The sequence below is a fragment of the Poromitra crassiceps genome, assembly GCF_964638095.1.
Source record: "Poromitra crassiceps genome assembly, chromosome: 4".
In the NCBI taxonomy this organism is placed as follows: domain Eukaryota; kingdom Metazoa; phylum Chordata; class Actinopteri; order Beryciformes; family Melamphaidae; genus Poromitra; species Poromitra crassiceps.
In genome coordinates, this window is record NC_139626.1 from 46,276,383 (window position 1) to 46,290,820 (window position 14,438).

At 42.8% G+C, this 14,438-nt stretch overlaps 2 protein-coding genes across 2 annotated transcripts in view; one reads left to right on the forward strand and one right to left on the reverse strand.

Annotated features, from left to right (window-relative positions):
* The window catches only part of LOC310775361 (sodium/hydrogen exchanger 9B2-like), a 29,796-nt gene extending 24,898 nt beyond the window's left edge, over window positions 1–4,898 (forward strand). Inside the window, exons 9-12 of the mRNA XM_083635512.1 lie at window positions 1,935–2,043; window positions 2,388–2,524; window positions 3,350–3,533; window positions 4,760–4,898. Of these exons, the coding sequence (XP_083491638.1) occupies window positions 1,935–2,043; window positions 2,388–2,524; window positions 3,350–3,533; window positions 4,760–4,821 (492 nt within the window). The 3' untranslated portion in view covers window positions 4,822–4,898. The remainder of the gene's footprint in view (window positions 1–1,934; window positions 2,044–2,387; window positions 2,525–3,349; window positions 3,534–4,759) is intronic.
* A 6,803-nt stretch (window positions 4,899–11,701) lies between these two features.
* Window positions 11,702–14,389, reverse strand: aptx (aprataxin). Its single transcript, XM_083635516.1, has 7 exons — window positions 14,214–14,389; window positions 14,046–14,092; window positions 13,665–13,928; window positions 13,420–13,479; window positions 13,045–13,271; window positions 12,361–12,464; window positions 11,702–12,278 (listed from the first exon to the last, which is right to left on the reverse strand). Exons 1-7 carry the CDS (start codon window positions 14,341–14,343, stop codon window positions 12,124–12,126), a joined length of 987 nt encoding a protein of 328 aa, XP_083491642.1. The 5' UTR covers window positions 14,344–14,389; the 3' UTR covers window positions 11,702–12,123.
* Between the last annotated feature and the right edge of the window lie 49 nt (window positions 14,390–14,438).

A 14,438-nucleotide genomic window follows, 5' to 3' on the forward strand; every position in this document is an offset into this window, starting at 1 on the left:
AGATCAGGGACTAAACCGGGGGTGGCAAAACTACGGCCTGCAGGACAACTGCGGCCCACTGCCCGTTTTTAAGTTGGCCGCCATGCATTTAGCTTTTTTTTTTAATTAGATAAGACAAGATACTTAGAATTCTGAGTTTAATGTCAGAATTCTGAAAGGAGAACAATTCTGAGGAAAAAAGACTGAATTCTGAGAAAAAAGTCTACATACTGTTACATGTGACATCACTGAGTGATGATATTACCGATGTTGTACTGGAATTTGAATGTCTGGGGTCCCTAGATTTTTGTGACGTCAAAGTGGGATCATCATAAGGCAAAAAAGGTTGGCAACGCCTGAACTACGGAGTCTAATAACGGCGTGGCTGATCGTGATCTATGACATCACTGATGATCTCACAATGTCTGACATCTTCAGTGTCTCTCACAAATCACTTACATACAGAGCCATTGTGACATCATAGTAGTGACCTGGCCACCAGGCCAGCCAGCCATCTATCTGTGATTTTTGACCTTATCAGGAGGGTCTGTGACGTCATCAGTGATTATGACATCACTATAGACGTGACCTGGCAACCAGGCCGAGCCGTGATGTCATTCACTGATGAAACTGATGACATCCGTGAGTGATTACATCAATGATGTCATCGGTTGCTCAAATGATCAACTCTGGCCGAGCATGCTCAGTTGAGCAATTATGCGACGCGTCCCATCATCATGGTCACATCGTCCATACCCATTTTGGACTTTTATTCTGAAGGGCTATTCCAATGCTTAATGGCCATGTGCAGTTTCAGATCGGCCAACTCGTTGCAGAGATAAATGGATTCAGAGAGCACTTATGCACTTATGTCACATTGTGATGTCATTGTTGACATTGTGACCTACACACCACCAGGACGCTGAAGCGGTCTTGTAAAATCATGGCCGACCCCTCTCACCCCGGACACAAACACTGTGTGTTTGGACAAGAGACTGAGGTCTGTCAACACCAAAACCTCTCATCACGAGAACTTCTTCCCAACTGCAATCGGCCTAAAAAAAAAAGGCCCCTCTACTAAGACTAGACGTCATCACGGGTCTACTCGGACCCGACCCGAGACCCGTACGGGGCCGGGTCGTTCTATACGGGTCCGGGGTGAATCACGATTAGCCAACGGTGCAACGAATGGGACTAATGTCGTTGTCAAGTGCGCCGAAGAGTAATAACAACAATGGCGGGCCATAGATGAGATGGATGCTGCTATCAAGGCTGTTTTAAATCGATTAAAAGTACCATTTGTAATCTGAACAAGCGCTTTGCTTTGAAAGCATTTATTCAAAGGGGAGATGTTCTTTTTTGCGTTCACCCCACTGGATTAACTAACGTTAGATCCAGGCGGCTACGTTGGTCTATTGCTGGAATCTTCCTGGGGGATTCCCCCCTCATGGAAATCGCTCCAACAGGGGGCAATCTCAGACTAGAAGATGGATATGCAGACGAGTTGACAACTGATTCTGACTAGAAACATCAAGTGTGTTTCGCACGCTCGCCTGTAGCTCGCGCGCTTCGTGTGCTCGCCTGCCCAACTGGCATGCACATGTGCAGTTGAGCAACAGAACAATTGTGCGCCACGGAATACTAGTGAGATATCACGCTATATAGGAGCACACCATTTTTCCCCTTCTTCCTTTTAGAGTGGTTTCCTGTGCTCCCCATCCCTCTGAAAACAAGCTCTTAGACTTATCTCTAATTAGAGCTTATATTCAGAGCTGAATTTGGACATCGTGGCAGAAGTATATTAAGTTGTATGTACTTATTACTGTTTTATATTTGTGTGTTTAACCTTTATACACATGTATCCTTTTTTCTTACATTCTTACATGGACACATTTTATTACATAGGCAAACTGTTTAGTTTGACTTACAGTGTGTCCACGGGTGCATGTCTTTAGGAGCGTGTGGAGGAAGTGGTGGGGATTGCATGGGAGGTGTTCCAGCCTCTGCTCTTCGGTCTAATAGGAGCGGAGGTCCGAATCTCAGAGTTGGACGGACTCACAGTTGGTGAGACCACACACACACACACACACACACACACACACACACACACACACACACACACACACACACACACACACACACACACACACACACACACACACACACACACACACACACACACACACACACACACAGAGAAGAGAATCAAAACGAAAGCTGATTTGCATTCACCCACATTGTGAGCTACAGTATCTGTGTAAACTGTGTGTGTGTGTGTGTGTGTGTGTGTGTGTGTTCTTTCACCCACATTGTGAGCTATATGTGTAAAACTTGGTTTTTACTGTGTGTGTGTGTGTGTGTTCATCCACATTGTGAACACATTGTTCTTGTCTGTATGTTCTGTCCAGGTCTGGGTATCGCGTCTCTGCTCATCGCCCTGGTGGTTCGAGTTCTCTTCACCTTTGTCTGTGTGTTGTGCGCCGGCTTCAACTTTAAGGAAAAGCTTTTCATTGCCCTGGCATGGCTGCCCAAAGCCACTGTGCAGGTAAGTCAACGCTGAAAGGCTCGTCTGGAGCGCTGGGGACACGCGGGCGGAATTAAACAAGCGCACCCAATTCAGAGAAGGTAGAGCGGAGGAGGAGGGGGAGGGGCAACCCGATCTCCAAAAAAAATTGTAAAATAGCAACGTTTGTGGACAAACGTTGGTATTTTACAATGTCGGCTAAGAAATTGTAAAATGGGAACGTATGCGTCTACAGCGGTGGGCGTGGTTTGGGCGTGTTTTACGGAGATTTTCTGTTTCTAACCCCTCCCCCTACTCTAATCCTAACCCTAAAATCTCAGAACGTTACTATTTTACAATTTTCGAGCCGAAATTGTAAAATAGCAACGTTGGTCCATATCGTTGGTATTATACAATTTTCTGTGAGACTGTGTTGGGAGGGGAGGCTAAGCATTAGTCGGTTGTGGTGTTGTGGAAAGACAAAGAAGAAACTTCACGTTCTTTCCTGTTTTCAACCCAAAGTGAGTACAAGTCTTCAACTGTGAATTAAACGCGCCTGTTTCCGTGAAGTCGCTCCATTACATACTGAAGGCTGCTGCTGCTGCTGTGTTTCTATCTAACACACAAACGTTGTTGGTCAAGATCTGTAACGTTAACGCTATCTGTTTTGCGCCATTCAATATTGCTGCTAGGTAATGACAGCCACTGCTTCAGTTGCCTGGCTCTGTGCTGTAGTAGTAGCCTATCCATCCCGCTGGTCTCATGGTCCCGCCCCCCAGTGGTGAATTTCTCTCTGTGGTAACGTAACACTCCACTGCTGAATTAATTGAGATGAAACGCTGGTCTTTCCCTGTCGCCCCCCCTCAGGCAGCTATAGGCTCCACAGCTTTGGACATGGCCAGGTCGAAGGGCAACAAGGAGCTGGAGAAGTACGGCATGGATGTGCTGACAGTGGCTGTACTGGCCATCCTCCTTACAGCCCCCGTAGGAGCCCTTATCATAGGTATTTCTGGACCTCACCTCCTGCAGAAATCCAAGAACACCGCCTGGGGTGAGCCAGTCAAACACAATTTATGCTCTTTTTACTTAGGTAGGTAAAAGTCCTACATGCCACAATTCAACACAACACAATACAGCAAAACTCCTCCAGCTTTGATGGCAATGTCTGCTCTGTGCTCTTATTATTCTACGCTCTCTCTGCACACTATGAACCATGAATGGAAAATAGTGCCCCTTTATCTTCATAACAAGTTAACGTGGGGATTTACATACAGTAGCTGTAGGCTCCTTGTTGTATTTAGCCCGTCACTCAGCATATTGTTTCAGTATCTTGTAGATCCACCAGTGTTGTGCAAGTTCACACTTCACAAGAGCTCGCTCAAAGTTCAGCTCACACAGATTAAAATGAACTAGTTCACATTCATACTTCACAATTTTGAATTTTAAACTAAGTTCACAGTCCCAAAAAATGAGCCGTTCAGTTCATGAGCAGTGAACTGAACCCAATCATTTAGTGCATGAGCGTCAAGTCAGCCAGAATGTAAAAGTAGGTCTTCGCTTTAGGGATTTCAAAATAAAACTCGTTGTAATGTTAACCTTAATATTAATTTTTAGTAGTGATTTACAGCCACAGTTTCACTCCATATGTAATCTTAACATCAGTATTTTGATACAAGATGTGCTGTTTCGTTCATTGAAATACCTTTTTCTTCTCCAAAAGGTAAGAATTTGAAAACCTTTTCTTCTGAAAGTAAAATTGCGGCATTTCTCCGTTGCTAGTCTGGGTAAACTGTTGCTGTCTTGACGCAGCCCAAAAACCTGTGTCAGTCAGCTTGTGTGTCTGATCTGAGGCCCCGCCCCCATAGGCAGAGGAGAGGAGGGATTCAAGAGAGAGAAGAGCAGCGCAGCGAAATGACAGCAAAACCGCTTTTATTTTTTCTTCTGTAAATCACCACATGCATGTAAACACAATGGGCAATTATCGAGATAAGAAAGCGAGAACAATAAGAGCGCCGTTCACTCCCGGAGGTGTTAACGATGCTCACGTTCATGTATTAGCAAATGGCTGCGCTCAGCTCACCCGTTCACCAAAATATGAGCTTGTTCAATGAACGGATATCCACACATCACATCTCACATCGGTGCTACTAGTGCTTTTAGTTTACTGCAGTTCATTTGCAAAATGTGCACCTGATGGATGTACTCATTCACATAGCTCAAATTAACCAATGAATGTAATCAGTCTTTGTTCTGGCCCCATCTCTCCTTCAACTCTAGGCACTGCAGCAGGAGCCGAAGGTGACAGTGACACTCCTGTCACCTACGAAAGTACGCTGTGACACCAAAGTATCTTCACGTGACCTTCACGTATTGACCAAGGACATTAACACAGAGACTGACGTACACCACAGACCACCACAGAACTCCTTGTATATTTGAGCTTAAAGGGATACGCCAACATGCGCTACACACAGCGCATGCGCCTCGTGGCAAACGAGGAAGTAACATCGGTTATAGTCTTGTTAGTCCGGTTACTCTTTGTTTAGTTCTCGGCGTGTGGATTTCCTACGAAAATGACGTTTCACGTAACTATGGATTATTATTTCATCGCGTGGTGAGTACACGACTCACCCCACGCACATGTGAGTGTTTGTGGCGCTGTTGCAATGTGTATTTTGGGCGACCGAGCGGCTGTACCGGTCACTAGCATTTAGGGATGGGCATCGAATTTCGAATTTTCGAATAATCGTTGTTATTATCAAGGTCGACTTTTATTATTGAAATTCGAAATTCGAAAAAAAAAAAAAAAATTTTTTTTTTTTTTTTGAGTGAAATGTTGCATTGTCTCCCCTGATTCTAAGTATAGTCAAATCGCTATAAGCATTTTAAGCAAGGTTTATGGAAAAATGAATGGCGGATGAAATCCCATGAAGAGGGAGAGGGGGTGACTTTGGCACCCCTTTGGCACTCAGACCTGAGCCTACTAAATATTTAATGAACCACAACCACTCATGATTGTCAAAACTGTTTTTTATTTTCGAAAATGTCAATGTAAAAAAAATTAAAAATGTAAAAAAAAAAAAATTTTTTTTTTTTTTTTACATTTTTTTTTTTTTTTTTCGAAATTCGAATTAAATTCGAATTTGGCCAGCGAATTTCGAATAGTGTTTTTGCTAGAAATGCCCATCCCTACTAGCATTGTAACGCTAGCTAAGTAGCAGCGATGGCTGTACCGCTCTTTGTAGCGCACGCAGATTGAAAATAAAACCATGTACTGTATATTCTAGTTTTGATATCGACAATATGACAAATGGCCTAAACTCCCAAAATGTTGGCGTATCCCTTTAAGTCGCCCTCTTTGTCTCTTTCTCTGTCTGCTCCATCAGCTCTGTGTGTTTGACATCCTACACAGGAACACTTGATTCACTCTATTTATAGCCTTTGGTGCTTTCCAGGGCCTCAGGTTCCAAAACAAATGACCCACATCCATGCATCTGCACTATCATGCGTCTGTACTATCATACTGTTATGAACAATATACGAGCAATATATTTATTGTAGGTCCGAAATTAATTCAGAGATGTAGTATGATGTATACACGTTAACATTTCTGAGTGGATGATGTTGCCTGTGTTATGGCAAAGCAAACACAACCCTGGGAACATACTGTTGTTGTCCTGATATTCTCTCGTGTCTAGGGCGTCCAGGGCTTAGTCGCCTGTGCATATAGTTTGAGGAGCGGAGTGTTTGGCTGCCCAGCTAGGGTCATATGTGTGGGCTTACCTGTTCCCTCGCAGCCCTGGCGCCGATCCGATGCTTGTCTCTCGTTCTTCGTGGTTCACCAGCGCTTCGCTTCGGTGCTTCTTTGTCGGTGTTCATTTGTAGACATATAAGTTAGCACATGTTCATTTGTAGACATATAAGTTAGCACATGTTCATTTGTAGACATATAAGTTAGCACATGTTCATTTGTAGACATATAAGTTAACACATGGACAATACTTGAAACAAAAACTCCGTCATCAGAGGGGAAAACTTGAAAGCCCTTCGTCTCTGTCACGACACTTCACAATTGCCTTTCGCCAGCCCGAAGCGCACACACCTGTTCGGAATCTGCCTTCTTCAAAACTCCCACACTGGCGTAATTAGGTAAGCCCACCCCCTTAAGCTGACAGCCAATAGGGAGCTTGTGTTGCCGTGGCACCGGTCTTGTTTTCTGAATCCCCGACTTGCCCGTTTTTTTTTTAATGACTACTGTACATTTCGGTGTACTGTGAGATGGTAGCACTACTGGTAAGCGGTTTGCCTTTGGAGGGTTACATACATTATTTTATTTACTATAGCCATGTTTATTATTCTAAACCAGTGGTCTTCAACCGGGAGGGCCTTGACCCTTAGGGGGCCCACAGAGGTACTGCACAAAGTAGTTTGTGGGGAAAGGGGGGGGATAGACAAAAAATAACAATATTGAGTATAAGTCCAAGCATTAATAGGCGATAATAAGCTACTTTTGACTAAAATGATTTACACAATGAATCTGAGGAAGCAATATGCAAAATGCGTTGTTCGTTCCTTCTTGGTCTTTTAATCTATTAACGAAAAGAAGTGTCAATCCTGATATGCTGGTGTGCGCTAGATTATAAATGTTATTATAGGCCACACTTACAATGCAACACATTTTTCTTTTATCGTACGAGGTCCCTTCTGTATTTCTCTATCAACCGAGGGGCCCTTGGGCTGAAAAAAGTTGAAGACCCCTGCTCAACTAGATTACACAGCTAATATAATATGGTAGTCTTTAGGCATTCTACACTTAGCCCTGTATTAAACAGCTATGGGCATGTTTCCGTGTATATTTAAATGATTTCCCCCCTATGTATTAGTCAGTTGTCTTGATGTGAAGCGGGTTTTGTATCAGGAGCAGACTACGCAGCCACGTCAGGTCCCCACAACGGCCAGGGGTCCCCGTTGTGCCACTGTATTTTTGTCCTCTTCACACACCCAGAGCTGAGTGCAGAGCTTGTTTACTCACGAAACTCAAAAGCGAGAACAGTGATTCGCAACCAGGGTTACGCGTAGCCTACCCCTAGGATACTTGAGCAGCTTGCGGGGGGAATTTATTTTCAAAATGGAAAAAAAATCAATCAAAGTCATTTCATAAGCCCATTACTAAAATGGTACGTGCACGCCCGCGGCAGGTGTCGTTACATGACAACTCTATGAGGAGGTCACGTTCACGCATGTCAAAACTGCGCAAACCAACTAGCTAGCAAACATGGACAAAACGTCCAGCTGTTGTGGCTCTGGATTCAGGTTTAGGGGGGCCTGTGACAATAGGAAAAAAGAGGCCATGCCCCAACAACGGCAGTTCAGTGAAGAAATATAATATTATATATTTTGCATAAATGGACTTGTACGTCCGCCGATCCACCGCAGCCACAGTGTTTTCTTTATGGCAAACTCCTGACAATTGATGAAATGAATGAAGCCAGCCCATCTACAGCAGCAGCAGAGCAATAAACAGTCAGAAAGTCTTGGTAAAACTGACAACTTTTAATCGAAAACTGTCAGAATTCAAGTCAAGTCAGTAGGGATGCAAATTTTTATCAATTTCCTTAATTGATTAATTGGTCACGTTAACGACCAATAAATCATTATATTTTAGAAAAATGGCTTTTGACATAGAAAATAAAAAATGCAGGGTTTTGCACCTGTCTTTAGGCCTACCCAACATGTTGATCAACCAACTAAACTTCCTGCATTAGCTGTCATTGTGCTTGTAGACTATACTGTATTTCAACATTGTTTACATTGAACACTGTTGTGTTTTTGGGTGTAATTCTCCCACACTGGACTTTCTGCCTGCTAGCTTGGCTTTCTTCTTCCTCTGTATGAGCAGTGAAAGATACATTTTGCCCTCGTGGTGTTAAATAATTTCAGCAAAGAGAAAATAGCACATAGCCCATATTGTCGATTAATCAGTTAACACATAGTTTGATCGATCAAATTCTTATTGATCGATTAATCGATTGTCGATCTGGAGGCATCTTCAGGCGAATTCAAATGATTTTAATTTTGTAATCAGTTGTGTTAGATACTAAAAGGTTAATATGAGTTTAATAGAACACATTTAGGAGAATCATTGACATGCATGAGTGAGGAGGTACTATTGGCATGGCAAAACAGCTCAAGGGGTACATAAGACAGAAAATGTTGGGAACCACTGAGCTAGATGACAGCTTTATCTAGGAACTCTTAACCTTGTCTGATATGTTTTCCATCAATGGATGGAAGAGGCTTTGACCCCAAAATCCTAGACTGCATCTGGAAGAGGTCGTGAGATCTGACACTATCTGATCTGATTAAGAGCAGACAGGATTGAGGGAAGGGAGCCTGCACCGCATTACATCGCTGGCTTGCTGGGGGGGGAAGCTAAGCAGGGCTGACTCTGGTTAGTCCTTGGATGGGAAACCGTGGTGCCGGAAGTGGTGTTGGAGGACCAGTAGGAGGTGCTCTTCCCTCTGGTCTCATGACTAATATCCCCGATGCCCCAGGGCAGAGACAGGGACTCTGTTCTGTGAGTGAGCACCGTCCTTCAATTGAGACGTTAAACCTGAGGTGCTGACTCTCTGTGGTCATTAAAGATCCCATCGGTACTCTTCACAAGAGTAGGGGTGTAACCCCGGTGCCCTGGGGGATGTAACCCCAGTGCCCTGGGGGATGTAACCCCGGTGCCCTGGGGGGTGTAACCCCCGGTGCCCTGGCTAAATTCCCACAGAGGCCTTCCTTCCATCATGGCCACCTAATCATCCCTCATTATCTAATTTGCACATTCAGTCCTCAACTCTCCACTGTGATAGGCTGATGTGTGGTGAGCGTTCTGGTGCAAACTGACTGCCGTGCATCACCCAGGTGGCTGCTACACATCTGTGGTGGATGAGTCCCCCCCCCCCTTATGTGAAGCCCTTTTATTACTTAGAAAAGCGCTATATAAATGCAATCAATTATTATAATTATTAAGAATGGATATAGACAGGAGGCAAAACAGCTGGATGACAGCTTTATCTTTACCCTGTATGATTAAAAACAAAGGGGTTCACTCACAATGTGCTCATACAAGTTGTGTTCTTTTATCTTTCTATTTCACTTGATTTGAACTGCACTTGTTTACTTTTTAAGTATTTTATCTTTTGTATCTTGTCTGAACTTTTGCACCTTTTAATTGTCAATCTTTGACTGTGTTTTTATTACACTGTAAGCACTTGAATTGCATTTTGCTTATTTTATATGAATTTTCTTTTTCACTTTGTCTCAATGCTTTTAATGTTTTATGTGTAAAGCACTTTGAATTGCCTTGTTGCTGAAATGTGCTATACAAATAAATTTGCCTTGCTTAATAGCGAAAATCAAATGCATTTATTATCAGAATCAGCTTTATTGTGTGTAGACATACAAGGAATTTGACTCCGGTATGCTAGATAGCTCAAAAAGCAGCTATTCCTTCAAGAGCTCTGCCTTACAAGCAAACCAATTTTTTAAAGTGAGCATCAGACTCTCACGTGTTGACACATTACGTTGTTGATGGCCTTGGGACAGGTTGCTATTCCACAATATCTCACCAATACTATCAGTAGGGTATATCTGCAGCCCGGAGAACCTACAAATAGGAAGGTGCTTCGCTCCATAGGAGGGTTATGGGAGGGAACCGTTCACTTGGCCAGTGATAGATTCAGTCTTCCCCAATCAGTAACGACTTTGCGATCAGACGACTCGGGAGGCGCAGCCCATTTTTCGAACCGCGCTCTCATCGGTGCTACGACCTGTCACTCAACCCCCCTAGACCCGCCTTCAAAAACCAGCAGTGGCTGTGAAGTGGCACAGACTCATGTAGTAGCCTATGTGGAGCGCAGCAATTCAACATAATATTTGAGTCTGGGGAGAGTCTAGTCTCGCAGTAGCCAGCCGTAGATGTCTACGGAGGAGGGTTATCGACAAAAGCAACAGAGACTGACTTTAGCTGCCATTAGGGGCACTGCTTGACTTGTTAGCGCAAAGACAGTTGAAGCATTTATGTATTCCTGTTCAGAAATTTATAATTTATTCAAAGCATTGTTTTTTTTATAATTTTATTTCTTCAGCATTTACAATTGTTTGTTTTGATTTTGATGTCATAATGCAACTAAATTTCTGGGATTAAACGTTTTTTTATGTGAAAAAAATGTGTCTTTATATGCATTATGGAATTTGTGTTGAGAGGGGGGGGGGGGGGACAAGATTTTGCATAGAGCCCCCAACAAGCTAGAACCAGTCCTGCTTGTTTTACTGTCATTCTTAAAGGGACACTCCACCGACTTTCAACCAGTTTTGTATCATTACAACATAGTATATCAGACAACTGGAAAAAGTTTTGCAGGCATTCATTTAGTTTGACAGTTAATGAGTTGATTTAAGTCGTGCAAATGTTTGAGACATAAACAATATTTTGGTTTCAGGGCTTGGCAGTGGATCTGACAGACTGCATGCTCCTCCAAAGGCACCTTTGTGGAGTATAAGATGTGTAAGATCCTTCTCCAAAGCATCCCACTCAGTCGCCTCACTTGTCTGCACCAGGATGACATCATTCTGCTTACTAAATAAAACACGACACATTACATACCTAACCAGTAAACCATTTTTGCCATGAAGCAAGTTTGTGTTTTTACTTTTAAGCTTTTGATCAAGTGTCTTCTCTTTGGACAAACAAGTGATTTTGAAGCAGGTTAATGTAGTGAGGGTGAGGCATGCCACTGAACATTTGCGACTTCTGGTGGCAGAAAACGGAACAGCACCTACAAATTAACACTCCTGACAGTATGGCAATGGAGGAATGCAACTATGTCGTGTAGCTGGACCTAAGTTTGCAGTAGGCTTTAAAAATATTTTGTCATTGTCAGACATTTTTCTTTCTCCTTCCTGAAAACAAAGAAATGCACACAAATTACAGGATAGAGCTCCCAAAAATGGTTTACTTGGCTACTGCGACAAACATGTGAAACGTGCAACCATATCTAATATCGAGCATGATGCACACATCATTCTATACAAGGATTTGTTGAATGCATTAACATAATTTGTGAGTCATATACGCATTATTAAAAAAAATCTCGGAATCTCTGATTTGCATTTTATTTATCAAAAGCATTTTATATCAAATAGACTTACAGAAAAAAACATGTCTGTTTTGGTAGTATTCAGTTCTTAGAAAAGTTTAACATAATATTCAAACATGTTTGAAAGTGTACGTAGGAACAATAACTAATCTGAGCACTGCCTGTCATGACATAATGCTATAGAAAAGTCAGCAATCAATGTACTGTTTGTTCACTATGCAACATAACTTGCCTGCAAATTCATGATATTCTGCCCAAATGTACAGATCAATGATGTTTGAAAATGCAAATAATGCTAATATAAAGATGGTGGAACAGGTAAGGCCTTTTGACTGTTGCGCTACCATCAAAAATAATGTGCCAGTATACGTACAATTGCAAATGTTTTTGTATAAACGGTAGAAAACGGATATGAAAGGAAATTAAATGAAACCATAGCGCCCAACAAACTAGAACATCTGAGGCATTGCATTTTGTTTGGAGGTCACATCCTTAGATGTTAAAGTGAGATTTCAGGTGTTCCTTTAGACTGGGTATGGTGGGGAGTTCTTTGTGGCACACATGGCAGCGGAGAGGTAGTTTCAACAACTCACTGGTCCCTTCTTTCACTGTGACCCTTCCGCTTTTTTCAAGCATCCGAATGACATCTGTGAATAAAATAAAGCAATGTAGGTGTAATTGTACCCAACAACCAAAAACTAAACAAAAAAGATGAAGATTGGCCCTCACCTTGAGAGTCTATGAAGTAGTCGGTTGTGAATGAATTCCAGTGCTTCTTGTTCTTTAAACAGGGAGAATCAAAGTCTTGGCTGACCACATGGAGGTGCACGTGACTGGAAATGAGCATGAATATAAAATTAGCTATTGACCATGGTTGACCATTCTCCTTAGTGTTTTCATATATTGAGACAGTATGAGCTACAGAGTTAACACTGGATAGCCTAGTAAAGGCTCTGGTGTGATTTGTTCAGTGCGGGGTCAGTAGGTGGAAATATAGTCCCATAACTGTGGCAATCTCTGGTGTGATTTGTTCAGTGCGGGGTCAGTAGGTGGAAATATAGTCCCATAACTGTGGCAATATCGCTGGTAACTTTTGATGTATTACTCATTCACAGCTGATAAGTGAACTTCATGTTTGAATGAGCATTACAGCTGCCAGAGAAAGAGTGTTTTGCAATCAAGCCAATTAAACCACCCAAACAACTGAGGGAATGCCAATATTGTTTGACGACGGCTGACCAAAAATAGATAAATATTAGCTGAAAATTGTCCTACTGAGCGCAGTGTTCTTTGTGAAGTGGTAGAAGAGCAAGGAACCTTCTTCTCAAAGAGCTTTTTGCATTTAATCTAAATGCACCCAAACCTCATACTGGGGACGGCATGGTATCTTGTGCGGAAACAGCTAGCCCTTACCTCATACTGGGGATGGCATGGTATCCTGTGCGGAAGCGCAGTGAGCTACCATCCGGGCACTGCTGAACCATTTGGTCAGCAACTTGCTGCATGTGCTTCAGCAGATCACAGTGGTCCCTATGCAGGGCCTTGAGACTGGCAATGGGTTCCCAAGGGAGCACCAGCCAGTGGTAGCGAGCCTTGGGGTATTTGTCTTTGATTACCACTACTCTCTCATCCTTATAGACCTAAAAGATGCAAACATGAGTCATATTTAATATTCACAGGCAGTCTCAGTGAGAAAACCATCCAGCCAAAACTCCAGCTATCTTCTGACATAGAAAGTATGCATGAACTGGCATCACACAAATAGTGAATCTGTATTCCAATAACTACCTGCATCTTAGGGTCTTGCATTGAGGACTTCAGGCCTTGGCTCCAATGTCCAGCTGCTTCCTGCAATAGATTTGGAGGAACTTGCTTGTATATAATATAACAAAATATACTAATGCAGCCCATTGGTGTCATATCATGCAAGGAAAACACAGCAGCAGACACCAAAAACTTTTACACATTTCAAGTATGCACACACCTCCACATACTTTATTTACAACTCACACCGAACTTCTAGTTTAGCTTACATTAGTTGATGTCGACTTTCCAGGGCTGACTGAAGAGGAGACCTTTTCTGCCGGTCTAGCTACCTTCATATTTGACGCCCCCTCCTCTGAAGCAGGCTCACATGGTCTCTTGCTGCCCACATGGTCCCCAGTGGAATCCTCCTTGAACTGCACAGTGTATGGGTAGAGCTGATTGACAATCTGCAGCTGCTGTCCAGGTTTCATTTTCACCTCCTTGTCTTTACCCACCACTACAGACTCCACATAGGTGGGGTTCAGCCCCAGCTTTGAAATAAGGATGGGAAATGAGACGGTGAATAACAGCACCATTACGGCCTTAACATAAGAATATAGCATTGTTCATTTAACCCAGCTTGCACCACATTGCACATTTTGTCTTACCTGTTTCACTTTGACATACCCTTTGTTGCATTCTGCTTTCAACTCAACTAGTAGAGAAGGAATAACATTTACTTTTGATCAAAGCTTGTTATCAAACACTTTCCATATTTAAATTTAGGTTTATGAGTTAGTTAATTAGCTAGCTAACGTAGCAATGTGTCATATTACCTTGCTGTCTAGAGCATTTTTTGTCTTTAATAGTCGTTTCTGGACCTCGACCCAAGAGAACTGGTTGGAGGTGAGGAAGTTGAATGGGTTTGTGATTCCCCTCCTTGCTAATAAGCCAGCAAATAGGCATTTTATCATCCTATTTGTTTGTGTTTGACAGAAACACGCACAGAACAGAACGCAACGCGGCGCACATCAGTCACGTTTGTTTTGTTGTCGTCTGCC